The sequence below is a fragment of the Salminus brasiliensis genome, chromosome 9 (assembly GCF_030463535.1).
Source record: "Salminus brasiliensis chromosome 9, fSalBra1.hap2, whole genome shotgun sequence".
Lineage (NCBI taxonomy): Eukaryota > Metazoa > Chordata > Actinopteri > Characiformes > Bryconidae > Salminus > Salminus brasiliensis.
This window is the reverse complement of record NC_132886.1, coordinates 8,769,206-8,791,789: the sequence shown is the minus strand read 5'-3', so window position 1 is coordinate 8,791,789 and position 22,584 is coordinate 8,769,206. Positions and strand designations below refer to the sequence as shown.

The 22,584-nt window shown below is 43.5% G+C and overlaps 1 protein-coding gene across 9 annotated transcripts in view; it reads right to left on the bottom strand.

Moving 5' to 3' along the window:
• The window catches only part of LOC140561978 (adhesion G protein-coupled receptor L2-like), a 195,573-nt gene that overhangs the window by 76,393 nt on the left and 96,596 nt on the right, over positions 1-22,584 (bottom strand). For all 9 annotated transcript variants that reach the window (XM_072687298.1, XM_072687297.1, XM_072687299.1 and 6 more), the window contains 3 exons: positions 4,731-5,033; positions 4,039-4,142; positions 2,424-2,609 (listed from right to left, as the gene is read on the bottom strand). In XM_072687298.1, the coding sequence (XP_072543399.1) occupies positions 2,424-2,609; positions 4,039-4,142; positions 4,731-5,033 (593 nt within the window). The remainder of the gene's footprint in view (positions 1-2,423; positions 2,610-4,038; positions 4,143-4,730; positions 5,034-22,584) is intronic.

Sequence of the window (22,584 nt, the reverse complement as noted above, 5' to 3'; positions counted from 1 at the left end):
CACACACACACACACACAGACAGACACACACATACAGAGTTATAAGACAGAAGTGGACGAGTGTATGAAACCGGCGGCTGCATCATCAAAGGAACATCAAGGTGCCACATTCCTGCGCTCACACTCGCGTGTTTTGGAGTGTGTAATCAGAGCATCGGCACGGCCGGCCGAAGCCGAGCAGGAATGGAAGCGGCCCAGCCGGCCCATTTCCCCCCACTTCAATTAAAAGTGCCTTTAGAATACATGGCCAGCTTACGTAACCAAAACACCAGCACTGCTGACTCTGAATCGCAACGAGAGAGAGAGAGACATAGAGACACAGAGTGTGAGTGAGAAAGAGAGAGAGAAAGAAAGATGGGAGAAGAAGAAGAAGAAGAAGAAGAAGAAAAAAAAAAAGGAAAGCGGAAGATGCAAGTACTGGACCGTGCATTCAAATGAAGCCCGAAAATCCATTAAACTCAATCCATTGAGCTGGAGGAGGTCATTTGTATTTGATGGTCAGGATAATTGTGCAATCTGGCGATATGATCGTTTTCGGGCTCTGCGATAGTCATTCCATCAAAACAAAGTGCCCTTCTTTTTTCCTCTCCCTCACTCCTTCTATTCCTCTCTCTGCCTCTCTCTCTCTCTCTCTCTCTCTCTCTCTCTCCATAGATTTTGTAAGTATAAGAACATTTACTGGCTAATAGGCTCACTGCAAACCAATGGTGCAGAGGCACGGCATGCGGGAAAAGAAAGGAAAACTTGCCCCCCCTCCACAAAAAAAACCCCACATATTTCTTTTCTTTCACTCCAGAGCAGCCAGCACTTTTGGCTCCAGGAGGGGAGCACCGAGAGCCGGCCTTGAAGCTGCATGAGCCTGCCCTGCTTTTTTCTCCTGCTCTCTGCTAAGCCCACCACCTTCCACTCCTTCATGTTGGAAATCTGTGGCCTCTTGGCTCTCCTGTGAAAACACCTCGCCCCATCCCGGAGGGCAATCATGCTTCCGAACAGGCCACCATATTTCTTTTTTTTATTATTATTATTATTATTATTATTATTATTATTATTTAGACAGCTCCTGGCCCATTAGCGGCCGGCTTTTTACATCTGTGGCGGCAGGTGAGTCGGATGCGCTAACGCAGTAATTACAGGGGAGGTGAGTTGGAACAGAACCAGTAGGGGTGATGTGAGGGGGGAGAGCAGGGTTGCTTGAAGAAGATGAAGAAGAAGAAGAAGAAGAAGAAGCCCTGGGGCCTAGGACCCGCTCTAATACCAGCAGGCAGAGGCAGGCCAGAGGGAGCGGCCTTCTCCAGTGTGAAGTGGAAAGTCTTCTCGAGGAAAGAGAAGAAAAGGGATTGTGCCTTTTATCTGAGAAAGTCAAATATGCATGGGCAGGGTCACTGTTCAGGGAATCCACACGGCCTGGCTGAATTCCGCAGTGGCAGGAAAATGAGCTTTGGGAATTGCAGGGCCAATTGGGTTCAGGAAATCCACAAATTCCAAATTGTGCAGGGGTCCAGGGTTCCTCAAGAAGTGGAGGGGGTGGGCTTGTGAATGGGGCTTAGCAACAGAGAGGCAAGCAGGAACCGCTCAGCACCTATTAACCAGGAACGCAAGCTAAACAGGCACCTCAGCCTGCTTTCAGAAGTGCAATTTGACTGCGATTTGGAATTTGGTCTTTTTGTTCCAATTCGGTCAATAAAATCTATCTTTATTAACACAGATTTTCACAAATTATTTGGGAATCGTCTACAAAAGATACAAAAGCTGAGCTGCATCCTCATCAAAGTATCCTCCCTGACATGAAGAGCTCATGGGTGGGCTTTGGCATTATTGCCAGGATAGAGTTGCCACATTAAAGGCCAGTTTTCTGGACATGGATTAAACTTAACGTCTCACAAATCAAGGTGCTTCAAATGGTTCTTTGAGCAAAACCACAGAAGAACCACATTTGGTTCCAGAAAGAAGCAATACTGTAGTAGAAATGTGAGAAATGTGTGAAGGCCTAAAGAACTTCCACTTGTTGTAGAGGTTGGTGGCCAATTTAAAGGTTTAAAGAAACACTTGATGCACCTTTCATTTTAAAAGTGAGGGTCTGGACGATACTTTTATTGGTCAGTAACCTCAAAAACATTCAAATTCTGGGTGGCCCAAGACTAGGCTTAATCTCTCCCCTGCAAACCAACTAGGAAATATGCTAATTTACTTTAAAAGACATTTAGAAAAGCTACATCCCCTCAAACATATGGGCAACATAGTTCCACGTCCATTCATCATTACTGGAATCATACTGTAATTCCTGTAAACAGTATATCAGGGGCTACTGTGGGTATCAATCAGGGTATTAATATCAGAGCCTTCATAAGAATAAGTACCTCTGAACACTGCATGTGGAGACTGTGAAACTGGACACAGTATCCATAAGAAAGTCTGAAGTGTACCTTGTTGAAGCTGCGTCCGGCCGAGTCCTTCTCGCTGGGCCTGAGCTCCTGAAGCTGCGCGTCCAGGATGTCCACCAGTTGCTCCATGAGCCGGACGGAAGAGCTGACGTCGCCCGCAAACACAGGGCCCTGCGTGTGCCGGGCCAGTTCGTTGGCCAGATTCGCCGCGTTCTCCCCGCTCCGGATCTGACCCAATTTAGAATCAAATGTGTGATTACGAGGTCACAAATTACAGGCTGGGCTAAATGAGGGGGTTTGGAATGAGGGAAGTGGAAAGGCATGTTGATAAACTTTGGAACACTTCGCCACACAAATACGACCTGCGGGGTAAGTCTCTGCTGCGGAACCGACTTTGAGGGTGAAACTGATACCTCTGGACTACTTCTGTTTTGCTAAGCTGTTGCAACGGGCCTAAAGGCTGCATCTCAAAGGGGTCCACACATCAATACAAACAGCATGTTTAATACATGGCATTATTATTATTATTTTTAGTATAACTGATAACTGTATATAAATAATACATGGGCAGATTACATCATGCCAGGGCAGCCACGGTTCATCTGTGGTCCGAGGCCATTGACTTTCTTAGAGATCTGTCTAATCAGACATGAAGCTGTGTGTGGTGTAAAATCTCATATAATGTATTATTATTTATTTATATACTTATTTATTTTTCTCTCAGCCTCATTTTCGTGCATCAGTGTGTTTGTTTATTCTATATCTTATTTTTTAAGAAATAAAAATATATTCAATAAATAAGTAATACATGGTGACACTGTTTGTTGGAGCTCTGGTACATAACTTTGACCACCATGCCATGAACAGTTATTAATATACAGTTACTAATACAAAACTGTCATGTCGCCATTACTGGTAGCTGTTACGACAGACGCTACAGTCATAACTGAGGTCATGCCATCAAAAAGCAGTTGGATAGAGTAGTGGGTAACAACACCGCCATTTCAGTTCCCCAGCTGGGACAGCAAAGCATGCTGTACCAATGAGTGTCCTTGAGTCCTTGAGTGAGACTCCTCGCACTACATTCTCCTCCCTGCAGAACATGACTCAAATTAAGTTTGCTCTAAAAAAAAAGAGCGTCAGCAAAACGCCATTAATGTAAATGTAAAAAACTTTACAGTATCTGTCATAATGGTCACCGGTGATGGTAAAACAAACGCTGTCACTGGTCATAACCTGCCAAGACAACTCATGACAGCATATGACATCTGTCACAACATGTTATGAAGCAGAGTTCAGGTGAAGTGCTGTCAAATACATCTCTAGACGACTGTATCGTTGCTGTTGGCCGTCAACAAAAAAAAAGTCAACTTTACACAAGCTTTCAATGGATGTCAATGGAAAAGGATTTTAGTGTAGTCATTTTGGTGCATTTCTATTGGTCCATTCGTCATGAAATATGGACACAATGTAGCTAATAACTGGCTGTTTCACATTCTGTTAATATGTAAAGATTCAAAAACTGAGATACAAGGAGATACACTATGACAGCGACAATATAGGCTGTAGTTTTCTATGAATTATTCATGACTTCTTAAAAAATAATAATAATATATATTAATAAATGGTTTTAATGATGATTTCCATTGCTACTGACCTTTTGTGCTACCTGTGTGACCCAGTGGGACGTGCAGTTGCTAAGATCCGGTCCTTTTGGGTTCCAGGTGCCACTCACAGCTGTGCAGAGGAACGAGGCAATTCCTGATCATAGAGACAGAGAGAGAGAGAGAGAGAGAGAGAGACGGTGAGAGGGTGAAGAGAATCTAATACAAACCCAAATGTGTGATTAACCTGCCCTGCTGTTGTTCTAACCTGCCCTGTTCACTCCTGTTTCAAAGGCAAGCCAAATCCCCCTGAGGCTTTTCCTAGTGAATCGGGGGGGAATAGGCAAAGGAGTGAAGAGATGCCGGAAACTCTTATAATCCAGTGTTTCCCGACTCCAGTTGTGAGCTGCTTCTGCACCGCACTTTTTTCCTGCTCTAACACACCTGATTCAGCTCAAGGAAGACCTGACAGTGCAGAAGGTGTTGGAAAACACGGAATTGCGCAGGGTCTGGGAACGGAGGAATACTGGTGTAATCCCTAGACGAGATTTGCATGAGTCAGAGCCTCATGCAAATCCCCACCCCACACTCAAACACACAGCTAAATCACTAGCGTTAAATGAAGTCCTGTAGTGCTAAAGAGACACCTATGAAGTTAATTCTAGGCTAGGAGGCCCGTGGTGGTCTAAAGTGAATGGTCTCAGAGGTAGTAAACATAACATCACACATATTTATGCAAACACACCTCTGGTTCCTTTCGGACATGGGCGCTCCACAGTAACACCCCTGTGTGTCTGCGGCCAGACGATGTCCCTGTTTTCTACGCTCTCGCAGAAGCGTCTGCTGGAGGGGGGGAGGCTAGAGATGGTGGGGTCTGTGGTGCCGGGCTGCTCTACTGCTGGGTCCAGCACCCCCCTGCCTTGCCTGGGGTCCGCTGTCGCTGTTATATTTGCCGGGCCCCGGTGTGTGCCGCTGGTGGTGGTGCTGATGGTGGTCGTGGTCCTTCTGGGGAACATTGTGGACACCACGTTGTCTGGCACAGTTGACACTGCAAGGATATAAGAGTGAAAACAATCACTGTCAGCGAGAATATCAATAGCTCTTAGATTACCCAGAAGAAAATTCCAAATAGACGCCTCATTGCCTTAGCTGAGTCAAGGAAATAACCAAGTTGTGTATGTCAGCTGAGAGCTTTTAATCTACTGAGATATGGAGGGGCAGGACCACAAAGGCATTTAAAAACAATAGAAGAGGCTTAAAGCAAGCTAAAATGCTTCATCAGGCAATAACTATGCGGTTACGCATTAGTAAACATGTAATAACAATGTAACGACGGCTCTGTTGAGCTGAGAGCTCTTGTAGGAAAGTTTCTAACAATCAATCCACTGAGATATAGAATGGGAAGGACCACAAAGGCCTTTAAAACTAATAGAAGTGGCTTAAAGCAAGCTAAAATGCTTCATCAGGCAATAACTATGCGGTTACGCATTAGTAAACATGTAATAACAATGTAACGACGGCTCTGTTGAGCTGAGAGCTCTTGTAGGAAGGTTTCTAACAATCAATCCACTGAGATATAGAATGGGAAGGACCACAAAGGCCTTTAAAACTAATAGAAGTGGCTTAAAGCAAGCTAAAATGCTTTATCAGGCAATAACTGTGTAGTTACGCATTAGTAAACATGTAATAACAATGTAAATACTGTTGAATTTAGTGTTACAGCTGCATTACAGTATGATCAATTTTAGTTTGCCTTACAATTACACAAATGTTTCTCATTAGCTGCATCATAACGGGAAAAGCAGCAGTTTATATAAATCCTCTTATTACACATTTATAACCGCAGAAAAGAGAATATGCTAGTCACAACTACAGTTAATACACATGTGTAATTACATAAGCTGTACACTGTAACCTATTTGTAACAGTAAGGACTTCTCAATAGTAACACTGTTATTACATAGGTTATGACTGTGTAACTACACAGTTATTATACACATGCATTATAAAGAGGGACCCAGTTTCCATTTGTTTAACCCTTCTTTGTGGTCACAGTTTTTCCTGCTAGTACAATAATTGTGGACACCTACACATGGCAGAAAACCCCTTCTATGTGTAGGTGGGCTTCAACAGGCAGCAGTGATATCAAACACATAATCAACGAATGTAAACACGTTTATGTAAATGTAAATCCTTTTCTGTAATAATACTGTCGGATACAAAAATAACAAATCGTGAAAGCATGATTTGGTCCAGAGGTAAAATTTGTGGTCTTCTACAGCGCTCATGAGAGCTGATTTGGTGGTTTTGTAATCAACCACATCCTACATCAAAAGTTCTAGCAGCAGCGTCAGGAATCTTGGACCAGCTACTATAAGCTCAGGCTCTGTGAAGATCCTTTGTTGTCTACGGTTTCTGCCCATGTACAGTAATTTGTCATGCAAATGTACCCATTCTGAATAATTCTATAATGATACTGAATGTAATGTTTTTTTTTAAGTTAATTTAATTAAATGTATTTTTTTTTTTACTTTAGAAAGTTCTCCGGTAAAGCTGACGTTGACAGCAGGTTCTGCTCCGGCTCGACTTTAGACTGAGGTCTCATGGTGAGCACAAAAATGACATTTCAAAGGAGAATGGTACTGGGAGATACACAGCTTGTGCAATGTTCATCGATGGCATTACAACTACAGCCGTAGTGAAAGTGAAGCTGATGCCCAGCTAACAAAAAACGTTGCTGGAGCGTCCAGCAAGGTGTGGAAAAAGGTTCTAGGAGGGTTAGTCTGTAACTTTACAGGACTATTATTCCAATAATGATTGAGTGTAATAATAACAACAACATTCTCGTTTAGACTAACACCAACGTTATGGGAATGTTTGAAGTAGCATTGCCGAAACTATAAACAAATAAAAATAGACATACAAATACATAATTACAAGCTTATTTAAAGCCTATTTAAAGCTTTGGTAGTTTACAAATAAGGTTATCAGAATGTTGCAGCAATGTTGTAGGGACATTTTAAAATGGTGTGGAAAACCGTTCTCATAATGTCCAGAAAAGTTGAACCAAATGACCAGGGTTGCAGCGGTATGAGATTTTCACGGTATGATAACCGGCTCCAAAAAATATCACGATTTGCGGCGTCACAGTACACAGAATTTCACTATTCTTTCTCTTGTTCTCATCATTATATGCATATGTATTATTATTATTATTATTATTATTATTATTATTATTGTCAATAATTGTATTAATTATTGTAATAATAATAATAATAGTAATAATGCCAACAATAATAATAATAATAATAATAATAATAATAATGCCAACAATGATAATAATAACAATAACAATAATAATAATAATAATAATAATAATAATAATAATAATAAACACTGCCCTGGAGTGAAAACAGGATCTTTTTGGGTTGAACAAAAGCTTCACTTTAGTGAAAACTTAAAACATATTTATTAATAAAAGTTTGTAAATGAAATGTATGTATTTATTTATTGATTTATTTATATTTTCATAAGCGATACATTTTACATAATGTCTCCCTTTTGAAAATAAAAATAAATAAGTAAATAAATAAATAAATAAATAAGAAAGAAAGCTGAATATGAGGTGAAGCTCTTTTGAATTATTCAATTTCCAGCTAATGATTATTTTCATTCTAAATAAATCTGCTGACTACTTGTTTTTTAAATTGTAATTTCAAAATAATTGAGAAATTGGTGGGATTCTCTGATCACACGGTACGATAAGCAAAAATCATTAGCTGGCTAGATGACCCAAGCAGGATGTGGTGAGTTTCCTGCACTGTAGGCCTACCGTCAGCTCAAGTGAAGACAGACGCCACAGACTTTGGCCTTACCTCAGACACAGTGACATACTACAGCCTTACAAGATGAGTTACAAGCTTCATCAGCCACCGAAAAGTACTAGAACGAGTCCGACAGACAATTAAGGCTAGAGCTAGTTTCTTTGTTCATGAAACACCGACTGATGGATAGACTGACCTCCTTGCCCCTTGCTAAGATTCATCAAATTCACAACAACAATGTTTACCGTACAAAGCACTGCATCTTGTTCTCTGATGACGGCAAACTTCCCTTTTGATAATGATTTGTGTAAACTGCTCTGGAGGTCCCGCCGAGGCCGGTCCTCCCTCAGATGTAGCGCTAATTCAAAGCAGAAAGGCCCTGCCATCATTCAGAGCATGTTGTTTTCTTTTTGTCTCCACCACAAAACTGATGGCCATGCAAATATTTAACTGCCCCAGGATTTCCATCCCCTGAACCACGTTCTGCTCAGAACTCATGAAAGGCAGAGATGAAATTCTCAAGCTGCGTTCTGCTAGGACATCATCCTCTTTCGGCTCCTCTGGCCTGATTAAATGTCAATACCAAAAAGAGACAAAAAAAAGCCTGCCTTTTATTTCTCTCCGGTTTCATCTCTCTCTTTCCTCCTCTTGTCCCGCTTTACCCCTCAGCCTAATTCTTTGATAAAGTGAATCTGAGGAAGCTAAAAATGCAAAAGTCCTTGGGAGAAATCCTGCGCATCACAGCAGAGATAGAGATAAGAGGGTTTTGATGCCGTTCGATTTGACATATTTAAGAGAATTTGTGATGAAGTGCACAGCTTATATTTCAAATAACACACGCTCACACAAACACAGGCCCACTCGCACCCCCTCAAACACACGTCACCTCCTCAAGGAATGCTAGAAACGGAGTGGCTTCACGCAGCGGGGCGCCGAGCCATGTTTGCTTCGTTCATGTATGTTTGAGTGAGTGAGAGGGAAAGAGGGAGCGCTTCTGTCGGGGACGTTAACTGCGCCGGAGCACGCTGCTCGGATAATGCCAGCAGAAGTGTGGATGTGTTTGCGGGTCGGCTGATTGCGGCTAAAGCCACTCGATCACTCGGATCATGCTGGCTAGAGCACGGCAAAGGGCCGATGATGGAAGCGATAACTTGCTAAGGAGGGTGGAGAGGCGTTTTAGGGGGAACGGTCGCATCGCATGTACGGCAAGCCATCGGCATCAGCCGCTGATCTCCATTTCCTCCGAGCCAACACATACGCCTGGCCGGCGTCCAAGCCACCAGTCTGGAACATCTTTCCTTTTGTTCCCTGATTCCGGCCAAATATGCAGTTCATTATGTCCCCGAGTCCCTCCCGCATCTTCCCTCCCCATCACCCCTGCAGCAGATCCCCTTTTGCCTGAAAAAGGAAAAGAAGCTGGAACACGCCGACCCACTGGGTTAAAACAGTCCCTCCCTGTAAGATCACAACACGCTGATCATTCCAGAGATGAGAGCAACCAAGTAAGACGGCCGCATGAGTGGGCAGGCCTTCGTTCATTCAGCTTCCTTCACAAGCTCCCTACTTGCTGTACCTTAAGATAATGTCCCAGGCGTGGGATCCAGTTTCCCTTCCTTCATCTCATCTCAGCAGATCATGAAGACGTGATGTTCACCTTACTGTGTCCTGATCGGCCTGTGAAAGTTCTCGCTCACAACCTGAGCTATCCATCCGAGTCTCTGGGACTCTAACTAACAGCAAACAGCTTCAGGAACAGAGCTCGATTCAAGGTTCCTCTGATGTTAGCAAGGTGTTTCTCAACCCAGCTCTTGCAGTGAAGTTGAAAATCAACAGATGGTCCTTGATGTTCCTCAGCACACCTGAGCCAGAGCTGAGTTCTTAATGGCCTGGTTCTTGTTGGGAGCTGAGAAGAGGTAAAACATTTGGTCCATGAAGTGAGCCTTGAGGATTACATCAAAAGCACAGGAATGTCCACCCACCAGAATTCGGCCTTCCACATTCCCGTAGTTTTTCCATAGAAGACCTTCACTAGTCTCCAGGGCACCTCCCGAACAAGCTCGGCCGTAAAGCCATTTATAGCCTTACCACCTCTCTCAAACAAACCCCTGGCTGACCATCACCTTGAGAGCACAAACAGAAAGTCCTATTCTCCTGTGAGAGGGGCAGATACTGCAGGCGACGGGCTCGCTGACAAGCAAACATTATTATCATTGAATGACCTGTCATGCATTGAATGACCTGCCTATCTGACCCTGTCAGCCTATCCAAATGAAGCCGGCGAAATGCTGCTCAATCCCCAAACGCCACCTCTGGCCCTTCTTTCTCGGCTTCCATTGAATCCTCTCTTTTTCCGTTGTCTACTTAAACGGTCTACTTCAGCCCTACAGCCTGAGGTGAAGGGGAAAGAAAGAAAGAAAGAAGAAGAAGAAGAAGTGATGGGAGGAAGGAGGGTTTGGGGTGGAGAGGAGGGGGTGGGCAAGCAAGCGAGGTAAAGCGCCTGTCAGTGACCTAGCCTGCCTCACTGTTTCTTTTGACATCTTCTGTCTCGCAGCTCTACAATTTTCTTTTGATTATGTCGAACAATTTCACAGGCGGGCAGAAAGGAGGAATCTCGGGGCGTCATCCAGCAGCACTCCGCCGGCAAACGAGGCTCAATTAGCTGTCATTTCAAGAGCTGGCGGAGTCACTATCCGTGGAAGAATCAGAAATCAAGGACATATAGTCCATCAGAGGCGAAGACCACTGGGCAAGAGACGAGCGTTAGCAATAACCCAGGCAGCGGGGTGAGGAGGCTCGCCGCATGCTCTGTTGAAGAGCGGAATGAAAGCAAGTAAAGGTGGAGCACCGAGCGGGGCGCAGAGGTTACCGCTCATCTACATAAACGCTTAAACGGACTTAGCCAAGGCAGAAAAACACAACACTGTCAAACCACCGCCGGTTCTGAAGCAACGGCCGAGTTCTCGCTCAATTTCTCTCGGCTCGGAGCTCGCTTCCTCGTGCGAAATGCAAATTTCATTTGCCCACTCTGTTTGTCCGAAAGTTCCTCCCATCTTGAGTTCCCAGATGGCTGCCTTTTGAAGGAAAGGCACAAAAGCAAGTTATTAAATGTGTGTAGAAACAGGCTGGCCGCAAGACAACAAGATAATAAAGGAGGGATCAGCGTCTGTATGTTTAGTCTGGATGAAGCAAATGATGCCCAAGTTGCTTAAGCAGCGCCCAGATGTCAGTGCAAGCGGAAGTCGGAAAATAGGTGGCCTCAAAAAACAGGCAGGAGAAACTGTCAAATCTGGGAAAGCTTCTGAAAGCCTTCCAAGGCAGAGCAGTGTGGCAAGATGCTTCACTATAGATGTGAGATTTCGTCTGCAGGGAAGGTTTTTGCTCGGATTTCTATCAGACTTGCACACAACCATTACGAGACATTGCTTACTTTGCTACACCAGCCTGCATGAATGGGCATTAACGTGAAAAACAACACAACATGGCCAGGCTTCATTCGAACTTTTAATGGGTTTTAGACTCTGAGTTGAATTCCAACTTTTAATAGGTTTTAGGCTCTTGGATTAGATATCATTAAAAAACGGAACAAACCCATTTTGATTCAAATAACGAGAAAAAAACTCCCTTTTAAATGTCCTTTGGTCTCTTCGGTTCCCCTTATAAACGAAAAAGAAAAGAAAAAAAAACATATAACAGCACAGCCAAGAAAACATGAAAAGAAGTCCAGGAGATTTTGTTGGCGTATTTGTTTCAATACTGGAAATTAAGTGGTTGTCACACAGCCGGAATATAAAGCACAGGCGGCATGTGCTCGGTAAATGTGTGACATCAATACACCCCAAAGCATGTCTCGCTCTACTGCGGTGAGTAAATAGTCCTTGGGGGACAATTTATCAGCCTCTCTTCACCTCTTGCTATCGATCATGTGACCCAGTAGCTGAAGTCATTTATGACTGTTTCCTCACGGATCCCGAGTCTAAATCAAAGCGTGATTGAGACGGATGCGTCCGGTTTTTTTTCAGTACCTCGCCTACTGAAATATGTCAAGCGTTTGCCGTTTTACCAGCCGTCTGCTGGAACCATTCTAGGGCCCATCTGTGCGGGATTCCTCTGGTAGTCAGTTCATTCAGGCGACCTCCGCTACCACCTCCCACCCGCACCTCTGGTTGTTAGCAGGCGCTCGCACCAGTGCAAGCAGGCAGCGCTTCCATCAGTGACTGCCGCCACACAATAACGGGGGTGTGATGAGAGACACCTGGTTCTTTTTTTGGAACAGTAACAGTGAAAGTGGTTGAAGGGGTGGATCATTCACTTCTCACTGCAGTTGGTACCCGATACTACCTGAGGTAGTTGCGAGAGAGTCTGCAGGACTGAGCTTGGAGTAAGGGTCAAAGGGTCCATACCTCTAAAGAGTGGAAGACTGAAACAGCACCACTGAAACTTCAACTTGAGTTTCGAGAGAACTCCAGCTAAGACCTTGAGAAGTCACCGTGCTTTTTCTGGTACTGAAACCTTGAGCACGGGCCAGTTCCTCTCTGTTTTTACTTTCTTAACTCTTAAACTATTTGTTACTGAAGAACTTTCCTTAACATGGCTGTCTAAATGTACTGCATTATTCAACCTACTCTCCTACACTATACTCTAACCCATGGGAAGAAATGTACAGCCTACAATATGACCAGTATGACAATATGGACTGTATTAAATTGTACTGTAGTGACTAAGATGTAAACATATTAGCAATTAAACTGAAGAGTAAAACGTTAACCAATTTTCTGCCAATCCCTGTTTTGGCTGTAATGAAAGTTCTTAGATTGGGACGTTAAATGGCGAGTGTTACATCCCCAAAAAACAACCCTTTTTATTATACTATTGTATATTGTATTGTATGCTTGTTATTCGAGCATGATGCTTTGATCAAGCTGTTCATAGAGCTACTGTTTTTACATGAGCTGGTTTCCTTTGCTTTGACTTTCTAACATGTTGTGCTACAAGCAATTCTGTGGTATTTCAGAATTCCTGAGTGGATTTGTTTTAGAACTGGGTTGAACTAGTTTATGTGTTTAGTTATTTAGTGCTGATTTGAGTATCAGTTCAGTGCTACCCCCAACTAAAATTTGCATTTGGCTGGTTAACTGGAACCTCTGATCGATATATAAGGCCTATTTTCTGTCATTTCCTTTTTCTGTCATTTCCTTTTTTCTGCCTCAATAAAACACCCTTAAACATTAAGCTTTCTTCTTTTTTATTTTATTACATTAAAGGTGCATGTATTTGTCACTGTACAGTGAAATGTGTCCTCCACATTTGACCCATCTGTGATAGTGAACACACACACACACACAGACACACACACACACACACACACACACACACACACACACACACACACTAGTGAACTAGGGGCATTAAGTACACACACCCAGAGTAGTGGGCAGCCAACTCCAGCTCCAGCCTGGGGAGCAGAGAGGGTAAAGGGCCTTGCTCAAGGGCCCAACAGTGGCAGCTTGCCAAGCCTAGGAATCGAACCCACAACCCTGTTATCGATAGCCCGGTGCTCAAACTGCTGAGCCACCACTGCCCCTAGTAGAATTGTAGAATTGTAATTCAAGTTGTTGAATACGTCAAAATGACACTACATTAGGCCACTGTTATCACATGACCTGGCTTCTTTGAATTAACTTGTGCTACAAGCAATTCTCTGATATTCCAGAACTGGGCAAAAGTAGTTGTTTAGTGTAAATCCAATACTGAGTATCGGATCAGCACGACCCCCAACTAAAATTCAGCATTTGACTGTTTTTTTTTTGTTTTGTTTTTTTCTGGAAATGTTGATCCAAAACTGTTGGGAGGAATTAAAAAATGAGCTCAGTGAAACTATCACTAGGCCGGTACAATAACAAAATAACTAACACCTGTAGTTACATAGCTATTACATGAATTGTTAATGTATAACTACACAGATATTAAATACAGACACATATATAAAATGGGATAATTTTCTGTAACTTTTGTAGCTCCTGAAGCTCCTGAAGCTCCCAGGCACCAGATAACCACATCTGCACTTGCCCCAGTCGCCCTTCTGTCAGCTTTTAGCTTTTTCAGCTGCTCCAGAGGCATCCACGCTCTAGATAACCGCATCAGCACCTTCTCTGGTCGGCCTAACTTTTGCTATTAGCCTTTTCAGCCTTGTGTCCCTATTCTTTGGAATTGGCCCATTTTACAGCTCTATGTTACTTTCTGAGGAAACAACAGTGTTGGGTCCATGTACCCAACTCTCGCTATTCAGCAATCCCGAGGTAAAGTCCATTCTACTTTTAAAATCACACTGGTAAATTCCCAACACAATGCTGTAAAAGTAATAATTGAGCAGTGATTCATGTTAATGATGCAGACTGCTCAGGTGACACCTCCAGTGGCGTGGAACTGTTCTTGTGGATCTACCTCTCACAGTGATTACTACAGGATCTTAACTAAATGCAGATGGGCATTTGTCTCACAGCTTGTTTTCCTTGTAAAAGATAATTATAGACTGGAAATCACATCTTGCTACTCTCATTAATTTCTACCTTATTGACTACTGCTGCTCATAAAAGGCCTCCAGAATACAACACGTACAACGCAAGACTCAAATAAACAGCATTGAGGAAGTAAGTGACTCATACTTACTTTATTTCGTATGATCTTTCATAGTTTATTCAGAGGTAACCACATCACTTTTGAAATCTGACCAGCTTCCCTGTGTTTCTTTGAGTTTGGTACACTCTGGGATCACTTACCAATACGGACGGTTCCTTAAAGAACCCTTGTAATAGAGATGTATGATGTAAATGGTTCTTTATCAATTTAAAGGTTCTTCACATTCTCTAGTGTCAGGAGTGTCCCACCTCTGACACTACCGTTAGGGGCAGTGGTGGCTCAGCAGTTAGAGCTCTGGGCTATGGATGACAGGGTTGTGGGTTTGATACCCAGGCTCAGCAAGCTGCCGCTGTTGGGCCCTTGAGCAAGGCCCTTCACCCTCTCTGCTCCTTGGGTGCAATAACTGCCCACCACTCCGGGCATGTGTGCTCACCGTCACTATATGTGTATGGGTGTGTGTTCACTGCATGGATGGGTTGAAGGCAGAGGGCACATTTCACTGTGCATAATACAGTGACAAATACGTGCACCTTTACCTATTAAAGATACGGGGCCTCATTCATCAATACCTTCTTTGAGCTATGCCATAGAAGAACCACGCCATCATGGAGTGTTTTTAGCCACAGAACTGTTCACAGCTCTGCTCTTCATCATCATCCATAATGATGAATCCCACTGTCCTCCTAAACTGAGCGAATCCCCAATATGAAAACACTGGGGAATGTCAGAATCTTCGCGAAAGCTGCATAAGTGGGTTTTCGGAGACGATTCCTCTTAAGAATGTTTGGTAAATCAGCCCCAAGGTTCTTTGTAGAACCAAACGTGGTTCTTCTATGGCGTAAATCATTTTTCCCAAGAGTAAATGATCAGAAAATACTGCCGCATGGCTCTGGCAGTATGACCCAGTTCTACTAACCAGACACTCCTCATCCTATAATCACTTCAGACTAACAGGTGTTTGCTGCTCTATGACTAACACACACACGTGAGCCGCTAACAGACGGGCCGTTGTGCCTCCATCACAGGCTTTTAAAAGACCACAGGCAGATACAAGCATGGTGGACTGGTGCCAGCCGGTCTCCTGCAGAAAAAATAAAAAACCCAAAATCCTGATTTACGAGGCCAAGACGCGGCTTATTAGTCATGGCACTGACGCTCTCGCTCTGCCTCTAGACAAACACAAAGTGGGTGAGATGGAGAGAGCGAAGGCAAACGGGGAGGGGGGCTGAGCCAGAAGTAAAAAGAGATCCGAGGCTGGGGAGACAGGAGGAATGAGGGAATAAGCATGAGGCCTGTTTCGCTTTCCGTCCACATTGTGTTTCCGCCTGTTGTCCCCTCTGAATGTTTCATCCCCACTCCAAACACCTCTCACACTCCAATTCCACGGCAACGGACCTGGCAGCCCTCCGTCGTGAGGTAATCCCCCCGGGGCCGCAACCTTTGCCCTCGGTCGACTCACTAACAGGGCGCAACAATGGCTCTAAATACGCGAGTGACACATTCCATGATGCGCTTTGTTGCCGTTCCTTTACCGAACGTCCTCATTTTATATTCCAGCTCAACGATTCAATAAACAGGTCAGGATGGGGATGTGGGACGTCAGTCAGCGGCTGAATCCTACTAATATCTCTATGGCTCTCTATGGTCTTCTACTTCTTCTACTGATGAAATTAATTAATTTTACGATTGCATTCTTCGGCTGTTAGATCAATACCGCCTCGGAGGCGATTTCATTTTCCCCATACGCCCCGCATTCATTTGAAAATGCTCCTGGAAATTATTGGCGTCTGTGATTGCGGCTCTTTAATTCTACGGGCCAAGGTAAGGCTGTGTGTTGGTGTGTTCCAGAAGGCCCCTTTGAAGTGTCACTGTGAGCTGTTTCAGTCGCTGGTATTTAGGCACGTCTGCGAGCTGAAATGCCCTTAGAAGATAAGCCATCGCTGTCATTTCTTTTTTAGGCCATGGTTTCATTCCTGTCCAGGCAATGAGACAACAATTCCAAACCCCAGTCAGGAACGACGTCGGCTAGCGCTGGCACAGAATGCGTGAACAGGCATGGTAGTATGACCACTGCTTTTCTGTAGGTGGACACCTTCCTGAAGCATGAATTTGTGCCAAATGCTTTTTGTGTTGAAAATTAGATTCCTGACTGAAGACTGAATGACCTTTTGTTTCACTCATAAATCCTTCGTCTGGAAGCCTTCTTTTGCTCCAAAATTAATATATATTATTTATTTATTTATGTATTAAAAGTTTTCTTAAAATATTATGAATATATCAATAATATAAATTATAGATTTTTTTACCTTGTAACTCACAGATGTCTTGACAGATCTCGCCTCGCTCACTGTGGCCTAAGACAAGGGAGCTGAACTTCGAGAAACCTGGGGTGGAGTTCTGGCCTCGCTTCAGCTGATGAAACTCGAAGTCAGACCCCCTCCCCCAAAGACCAAGCATGAGTTTGAAGAGAAGGGGGAGCTGGGCGGTGTGAGATGCGAATATTCGGCACGAGAAGGTGAGGGAGGAGAAGTGTTTTCATAGGATGTGTAATAATGAAGAGGAGGAGAAACCTGGGCATGGTCCTTCTCCCATGTGATATTTCATAACTCCATAATGTAAATGTAGCAGTTGCTCCCTACATTATGTCATATATCATGAATAACGGACCAATAGAAATGCTCCAGAACTCTTGTAAAACCCCCTCTTTTGGGGAAGTTTTTTTTTTTTTGCTATGGTATACAGTTTAGCACCACTTTCCATCATATTTCTTTTATATTTGTTGATATTTTAAATATTGTTACAATAATACACCAATAAAAATGCTCCAAAAGTACTTACGGAATAAAATATTTTTTCCTTCTAATGTAAACTTTCCCCCCTGAAGATATAATAATATAATATTTCAAGAATTCTTTGAACATGAAGTGAATAAAATGATTAATATTATATATATAATGATCTGTTTGAGTGATTTTACCTGCCTTCAGGTTTGCAGGATAGCAAACAGTTGTGGTAATCATCATCCCACCAGCCTGCATATCACACCCGATGGTCAGCAAATTGGTTTTATCATGTCAAAAGCATTTATTCCACTTTTGACTGCTATTGTTTTCAGCGCTGTAAAACTCTGGGATAAACCACAGCATTGTCCCAAGTGTAGCAGTAGATTGCTTAATTATCAGTACATGTTCTATTGGCAGTCCCCTTTGTAGGAATACCTCAGAAGATCAGTCAGTGTCGTAATCTCCTTTTTAGGCCATGGTTTCACTCCTCGCCTTGCAATAAGAGAACAATCTGAAACCCCAGAAGGAACAACAGTGGCTACCACTTGCACAGAATGTGCTAACACGGGGCTTTGTGCTAACAGCCAGTGTGGTACAAGAACTGCCTTTGTTTCAGTGGATATTATTTTTGGGTGAAGCGATTCTGTGCCTTTTCCAAGGTATGAGTAACTCAGACAGCACACATTAAGGACTAGGCAGAGAATAACCTTTTTTATTATTATTATGAAATTATCTCTATGTAAATCCCACATCTAGTGTGAGTGTACAGTACAGTACTGTGCAGATGTTTAGGCACCTAAGCACATTATTTAATACTATCCCTCTCAGCAGTAAGAGAATTATTACTGTACAAGCTCCAGATCCCATTAGAACAGAAATCCAGTAAAACGGACCAAGAGCTTCTCATTCTGAAGAAAGTAGTGAGATCTTGTCAGTGAGCTAGTCTGAAGAACAGAGCTCGGATCCTCCAGGTTTCTCCTGGACACCCCCCAGTCCAGCCAGCACAGCGTGGAGGATGCGTTCAACACCATCAGCAGCAGCAGCAGTAGCAGCAGCTCACCTGATTTACCATCATTAAGTTCTGATTTACCACCAAACCAGGTGTTGATCTGAGGAGAACTCCATGAGGAGTATACTAGACTCCATAAGGAGAACTTTGGAGATGTTCTAATGAGAAACACAGTGATGGAGAACCACCACAGCTTTCTGTAGGACTGTTATTATTAGTGCTTATTCTAATATCAGTGTTTTACTAAGGAAATAAAACACTTACTGCTCAGATAAGCAAGCGTTAAACTGAATGAAGTTCCTAGAACTTTTGCACCGTACTATATATCGCTGCTGTCCAAAAAAAACAAAAACATGTATCTCCATTTATGTTCATTTTTAGTATATAGAATAGACCAATAGAAATACTTTTGAATAGATCAATAGTTTTAGAATAGACCAGTAGGAATGCTCTAAATTACTTGGAATAAACTCTTACTTACCACAGATTTCCATTCAAAGTTAAAGTTTTGGAGATTTTTATTGGACAGCGATTCTTCATAAATCCTCCTTATATTAAGTCGTTCGTGCCTTAAGGTAGAAATAGGCCAAAAAGAACTGTTTGCTTTGATTATGAAATTACAATCTCTCAACCATCCCTCATTCTGAGGTGTAATATATATATATGTGTGTGTGTGTGTGTGTGTGTGTGTGTGTGTGTGCATATATGTACAGCACATGTGCAGTGCAAATAGTGCAAGACTAGGAATTGAGCCTCAATGATGTGCCATGAAGTGTGGCAGATTGCAGCACAGAAAAAAAAGATTACTTAATTATCATGGTTCCTGACATTAAGAAGAACTACAGTACAGCCCTCCTAATCCATTAACGCATGTCTCAGCTGTTCACGGCCACGCAGCGGCCAGCCAAATGTAATCCAAGTCTCAGAGCCGCATTCCAAAAATGCTATTCTGCGTAAGGAGAACTCGGGCGCTATTGGTGTCTTGCTTTGCCTGTGTCAAAAGACATGTGTATTATGACACCGCTCCGGTTCCACGCCAAGCTTTAACAACCTCCCCATCCGGCACTGTTATCGTCAGAGCTACAAGTGGCCCCGCATGCTGCGAGCTCGAGAGCTGGTCTTCAATACCACACCAGGAAACAAAGACTTCAGAAGGATTCTTGTCACATATGTTACATTAGCATTTTCCTTTGAGGGACAGGCGTTAGCATCAGAGCTAAATTGTTATACAGATACTAAAAAAAGAAAAAAGAAAAAAGACCAGTGCCCAGTGGCAATAAGGTGCATGTTTCCCTTTTTTGTGTGTATGTGTGCTTCTGTGTGTGTATGGTTGTGGTGCATAAATTACCCTAATGACTCAGGAGCTGTTGTATGCCAGCTTTCACCCTGGAGGAACATCAGAATCATCAAAGAAGGTCTACCAACAGCCCCGTTGTACACTGACACCATTTCTGGCTTATGTGTTGTGGGACTGGGCCTTTGATAGGGATTAAAGGTAAAAGGGCAGGAGTGCATCGTCGTGGTGTTCAGCTGCTTTTAAATGTTGAACCTCAAAGCAACTTGAGGATCAACTAGCATTTGGAGTTTACTGGATGCCTTATAATTAGGCATGAAATGGTCAGCTCAGCCCACAGCGCTCCCCATGTATCCCGAAGAAAGCTTCACGTTACAGTATTCCCGCAATATTCAATATCCCCCACCAACACAACACTCCTCGCATCCTGACACAGGCATCACCTTACAATATTCCCACAATATCCAATATTTATTCCAAACAGCTGAAAGTCTCGAAAGCTAAGCTTTCCTATCGACTGCATATTAAAAAACAGTGCAAGAAACTGGTTAAAACACGCAAGGAATAATGGAATGAGTAGCCTGAGCTGGAGATGTCGATAGCATTTTCGTCAAAGCTTTAAAGCCTGTCACAGTGGCACTTTCATTACTCAATATGACAATGGCTACGGTGTCTAATGTTACCCAGTTCAGTAACATCTGAGTCGATATTATTGTAGCCAACCTAATGCCTATTCATAAATCCAGCCAAATGCATAAAACACAAACAAAACAATCCAATTCCTGCTTCGTCTAGCCCCCGATGCCACCAGTCTTGATTCCTTGGAATTCAATCAGTGCTTTGCGTGGAACCATTGTTGTAACCCTTAGCCATGAACTTCTGCTTAGCGAACCTTAATGGCCAACAATCAGCTTTATCTGTCCCCGAAACCTTTTTCTTTCTTTTCTCTTTTTTTTTTTCACTTTCAGGCAAAGACACATTATTCCAGCAGTATGAGATTCCCTTTCGGAGCGAGCCGTTTTACTGCAATCTATAGTGAGAGCGGCAATAAGACATAATAGCATTTACAGCTTAAGTAGCTGGAGGTGCAAAGCACGCTAACCTAATAAACATTAACCAATTAATTCCTACAATTCATACGCCGAGAAACGGCTGCTTTGTAGCCCCCCATGTAATTGATCATCCAACTCCCTGCAAAGCCGGAATACGTTCAATCGGAGTCTCTTTTATTAGCCACATTACCTGGGGCAAAGGCACCAGAGCGTGCGGCCTCTCGTTTTACGTGCGGCCTCTCGCCACAAGTTTAGCGTCAGCCGTGTCACTCACTCTTGACAGACGTCTCGCTTCCCGCGAACTTAACGCACCGGCACTTGTTAAACCATCACCGGGTAGTCTCAGAAAGGCATCTCAAGGTGTAAGTGATGGGAAGTGAGGAGTGTGGGGGGGGGGGGGGGGGGGGGCGGGGGGTTGAAGCTTGTCATTGGAAACGCTCAGCAATCTCGGCTGTTCTTTGTCACGGCGCTGTGATCACCCGCGGATGGTAATTATGATAATTCTGTTGTTAATCACATTTACATACGTGCAAGCGTCAGAGCGAAAGTGGGCTGTTTGCATGCATTCCCCCTCACGCATGGTGGGCCCATTTAAATTCTAGTGTCTAGATCGACTTAATTGCAGCTTGTCGGAGACTGCTCCCGGACTACACCTCTGTTCGAGCAGAAGATGAAGCAAAACAGCAACACAGAGGACAACGAGGTCTACATGTACACAGATATGGCCACTATCGTACACTATTGCACATGAGACTGCATCCAGACAGTGCAGTTTATTTGACGACGTGTCGGGAAGGAATCACTTGGCAATTTACACAATTTCCCTCTTACTCCAAATAGTAGTCCATCAGCCTAGACATGTTTAGTGTCTGAAGCTTTGTGCTTTAGCTTTGCCCCAGAGCTATGCAGCTAATGCATCAAGTAAGTGATGAAAGCTTATATCCCAACAATTAGCATCACTCCAAGGACATGTCTGAGAAATTCCCATTCTGCAGTTAGGGAGCTGGGGGGAGCTGAATCACGCGATCTGCCAGGCTACTACTGCCAGTGTTGTAGGCAGACGCCAAATGGTCATTAAGTTGTTTGCTAACTGTGGTATTTAAGACAAGCAGAATGTGACATTTGACAGGGAAAGAGGCTCATGGGACTCGGGTGATAACGGATGAATATGGAATGAAAAGGAAAATCTCAAAGTGCAAAATATTGGCAGGCCTGACAGATGTAAACAGATGGGAAATACATCCAGTAACTTATGAATTTCTGGGTTGCACTTAAAGGTCAGGGCAAGTCAGAATTACAAGTGGGAAAGTCAGAGATCTGGGTGCTAGACAAGCTTACATCACTGACCTTTCACATCTTTTGGAGCAAGAAGCCTGTTCTGGACTGATTGCAGATACACACGTATAGGATACACTATAGCTTTGTACTTCACCTTCTACAACAGCTCATTAGCAGCCTTGTTTATCGGATTTCTGTGCTTTCCTCAAACCTGGTACTTAAGATTTTCACTGGAAACCAAACGCATCATTTGCCGCAATTGCCAGTTTGGGCTGCCCAAGGTTCCAGCCTCGTTGAAATCAACATATCTCCACTTCAAATCGCCCAGAAAGATGTTTGGCACACCTGTAAAAGAGCTTGGCGGCATGGGATCAGACGAAAGCGTTCCCAGAGAACGTCCACTGAACGCGTGTAAATCTCCGACAGCAAATGCTTCCCTTTAAAACTCTCCACAGCTTCAGGAGCGTGACTCAGATTTGGCCTGAGCTTAGTTGTAGTAGTGTTACGAATGTTCAAAAGACCAAAAGACATGCAATGAGGGAATAGGTTATTTGCATGACATATGCCTTCCTTTGCGTGCCGCCATGCCTTCGAGTCACACCGGCATGTACGCGGGGAAGCGCTGCCACTTTCAAGAAGTATAACGCTGCCCCTGGGGCAGAGCGGATGGCCGTGGAAGCGGTTGCCAGGGTTTACCGCTTTGGAAGGGGAAGGAGTGGCTGG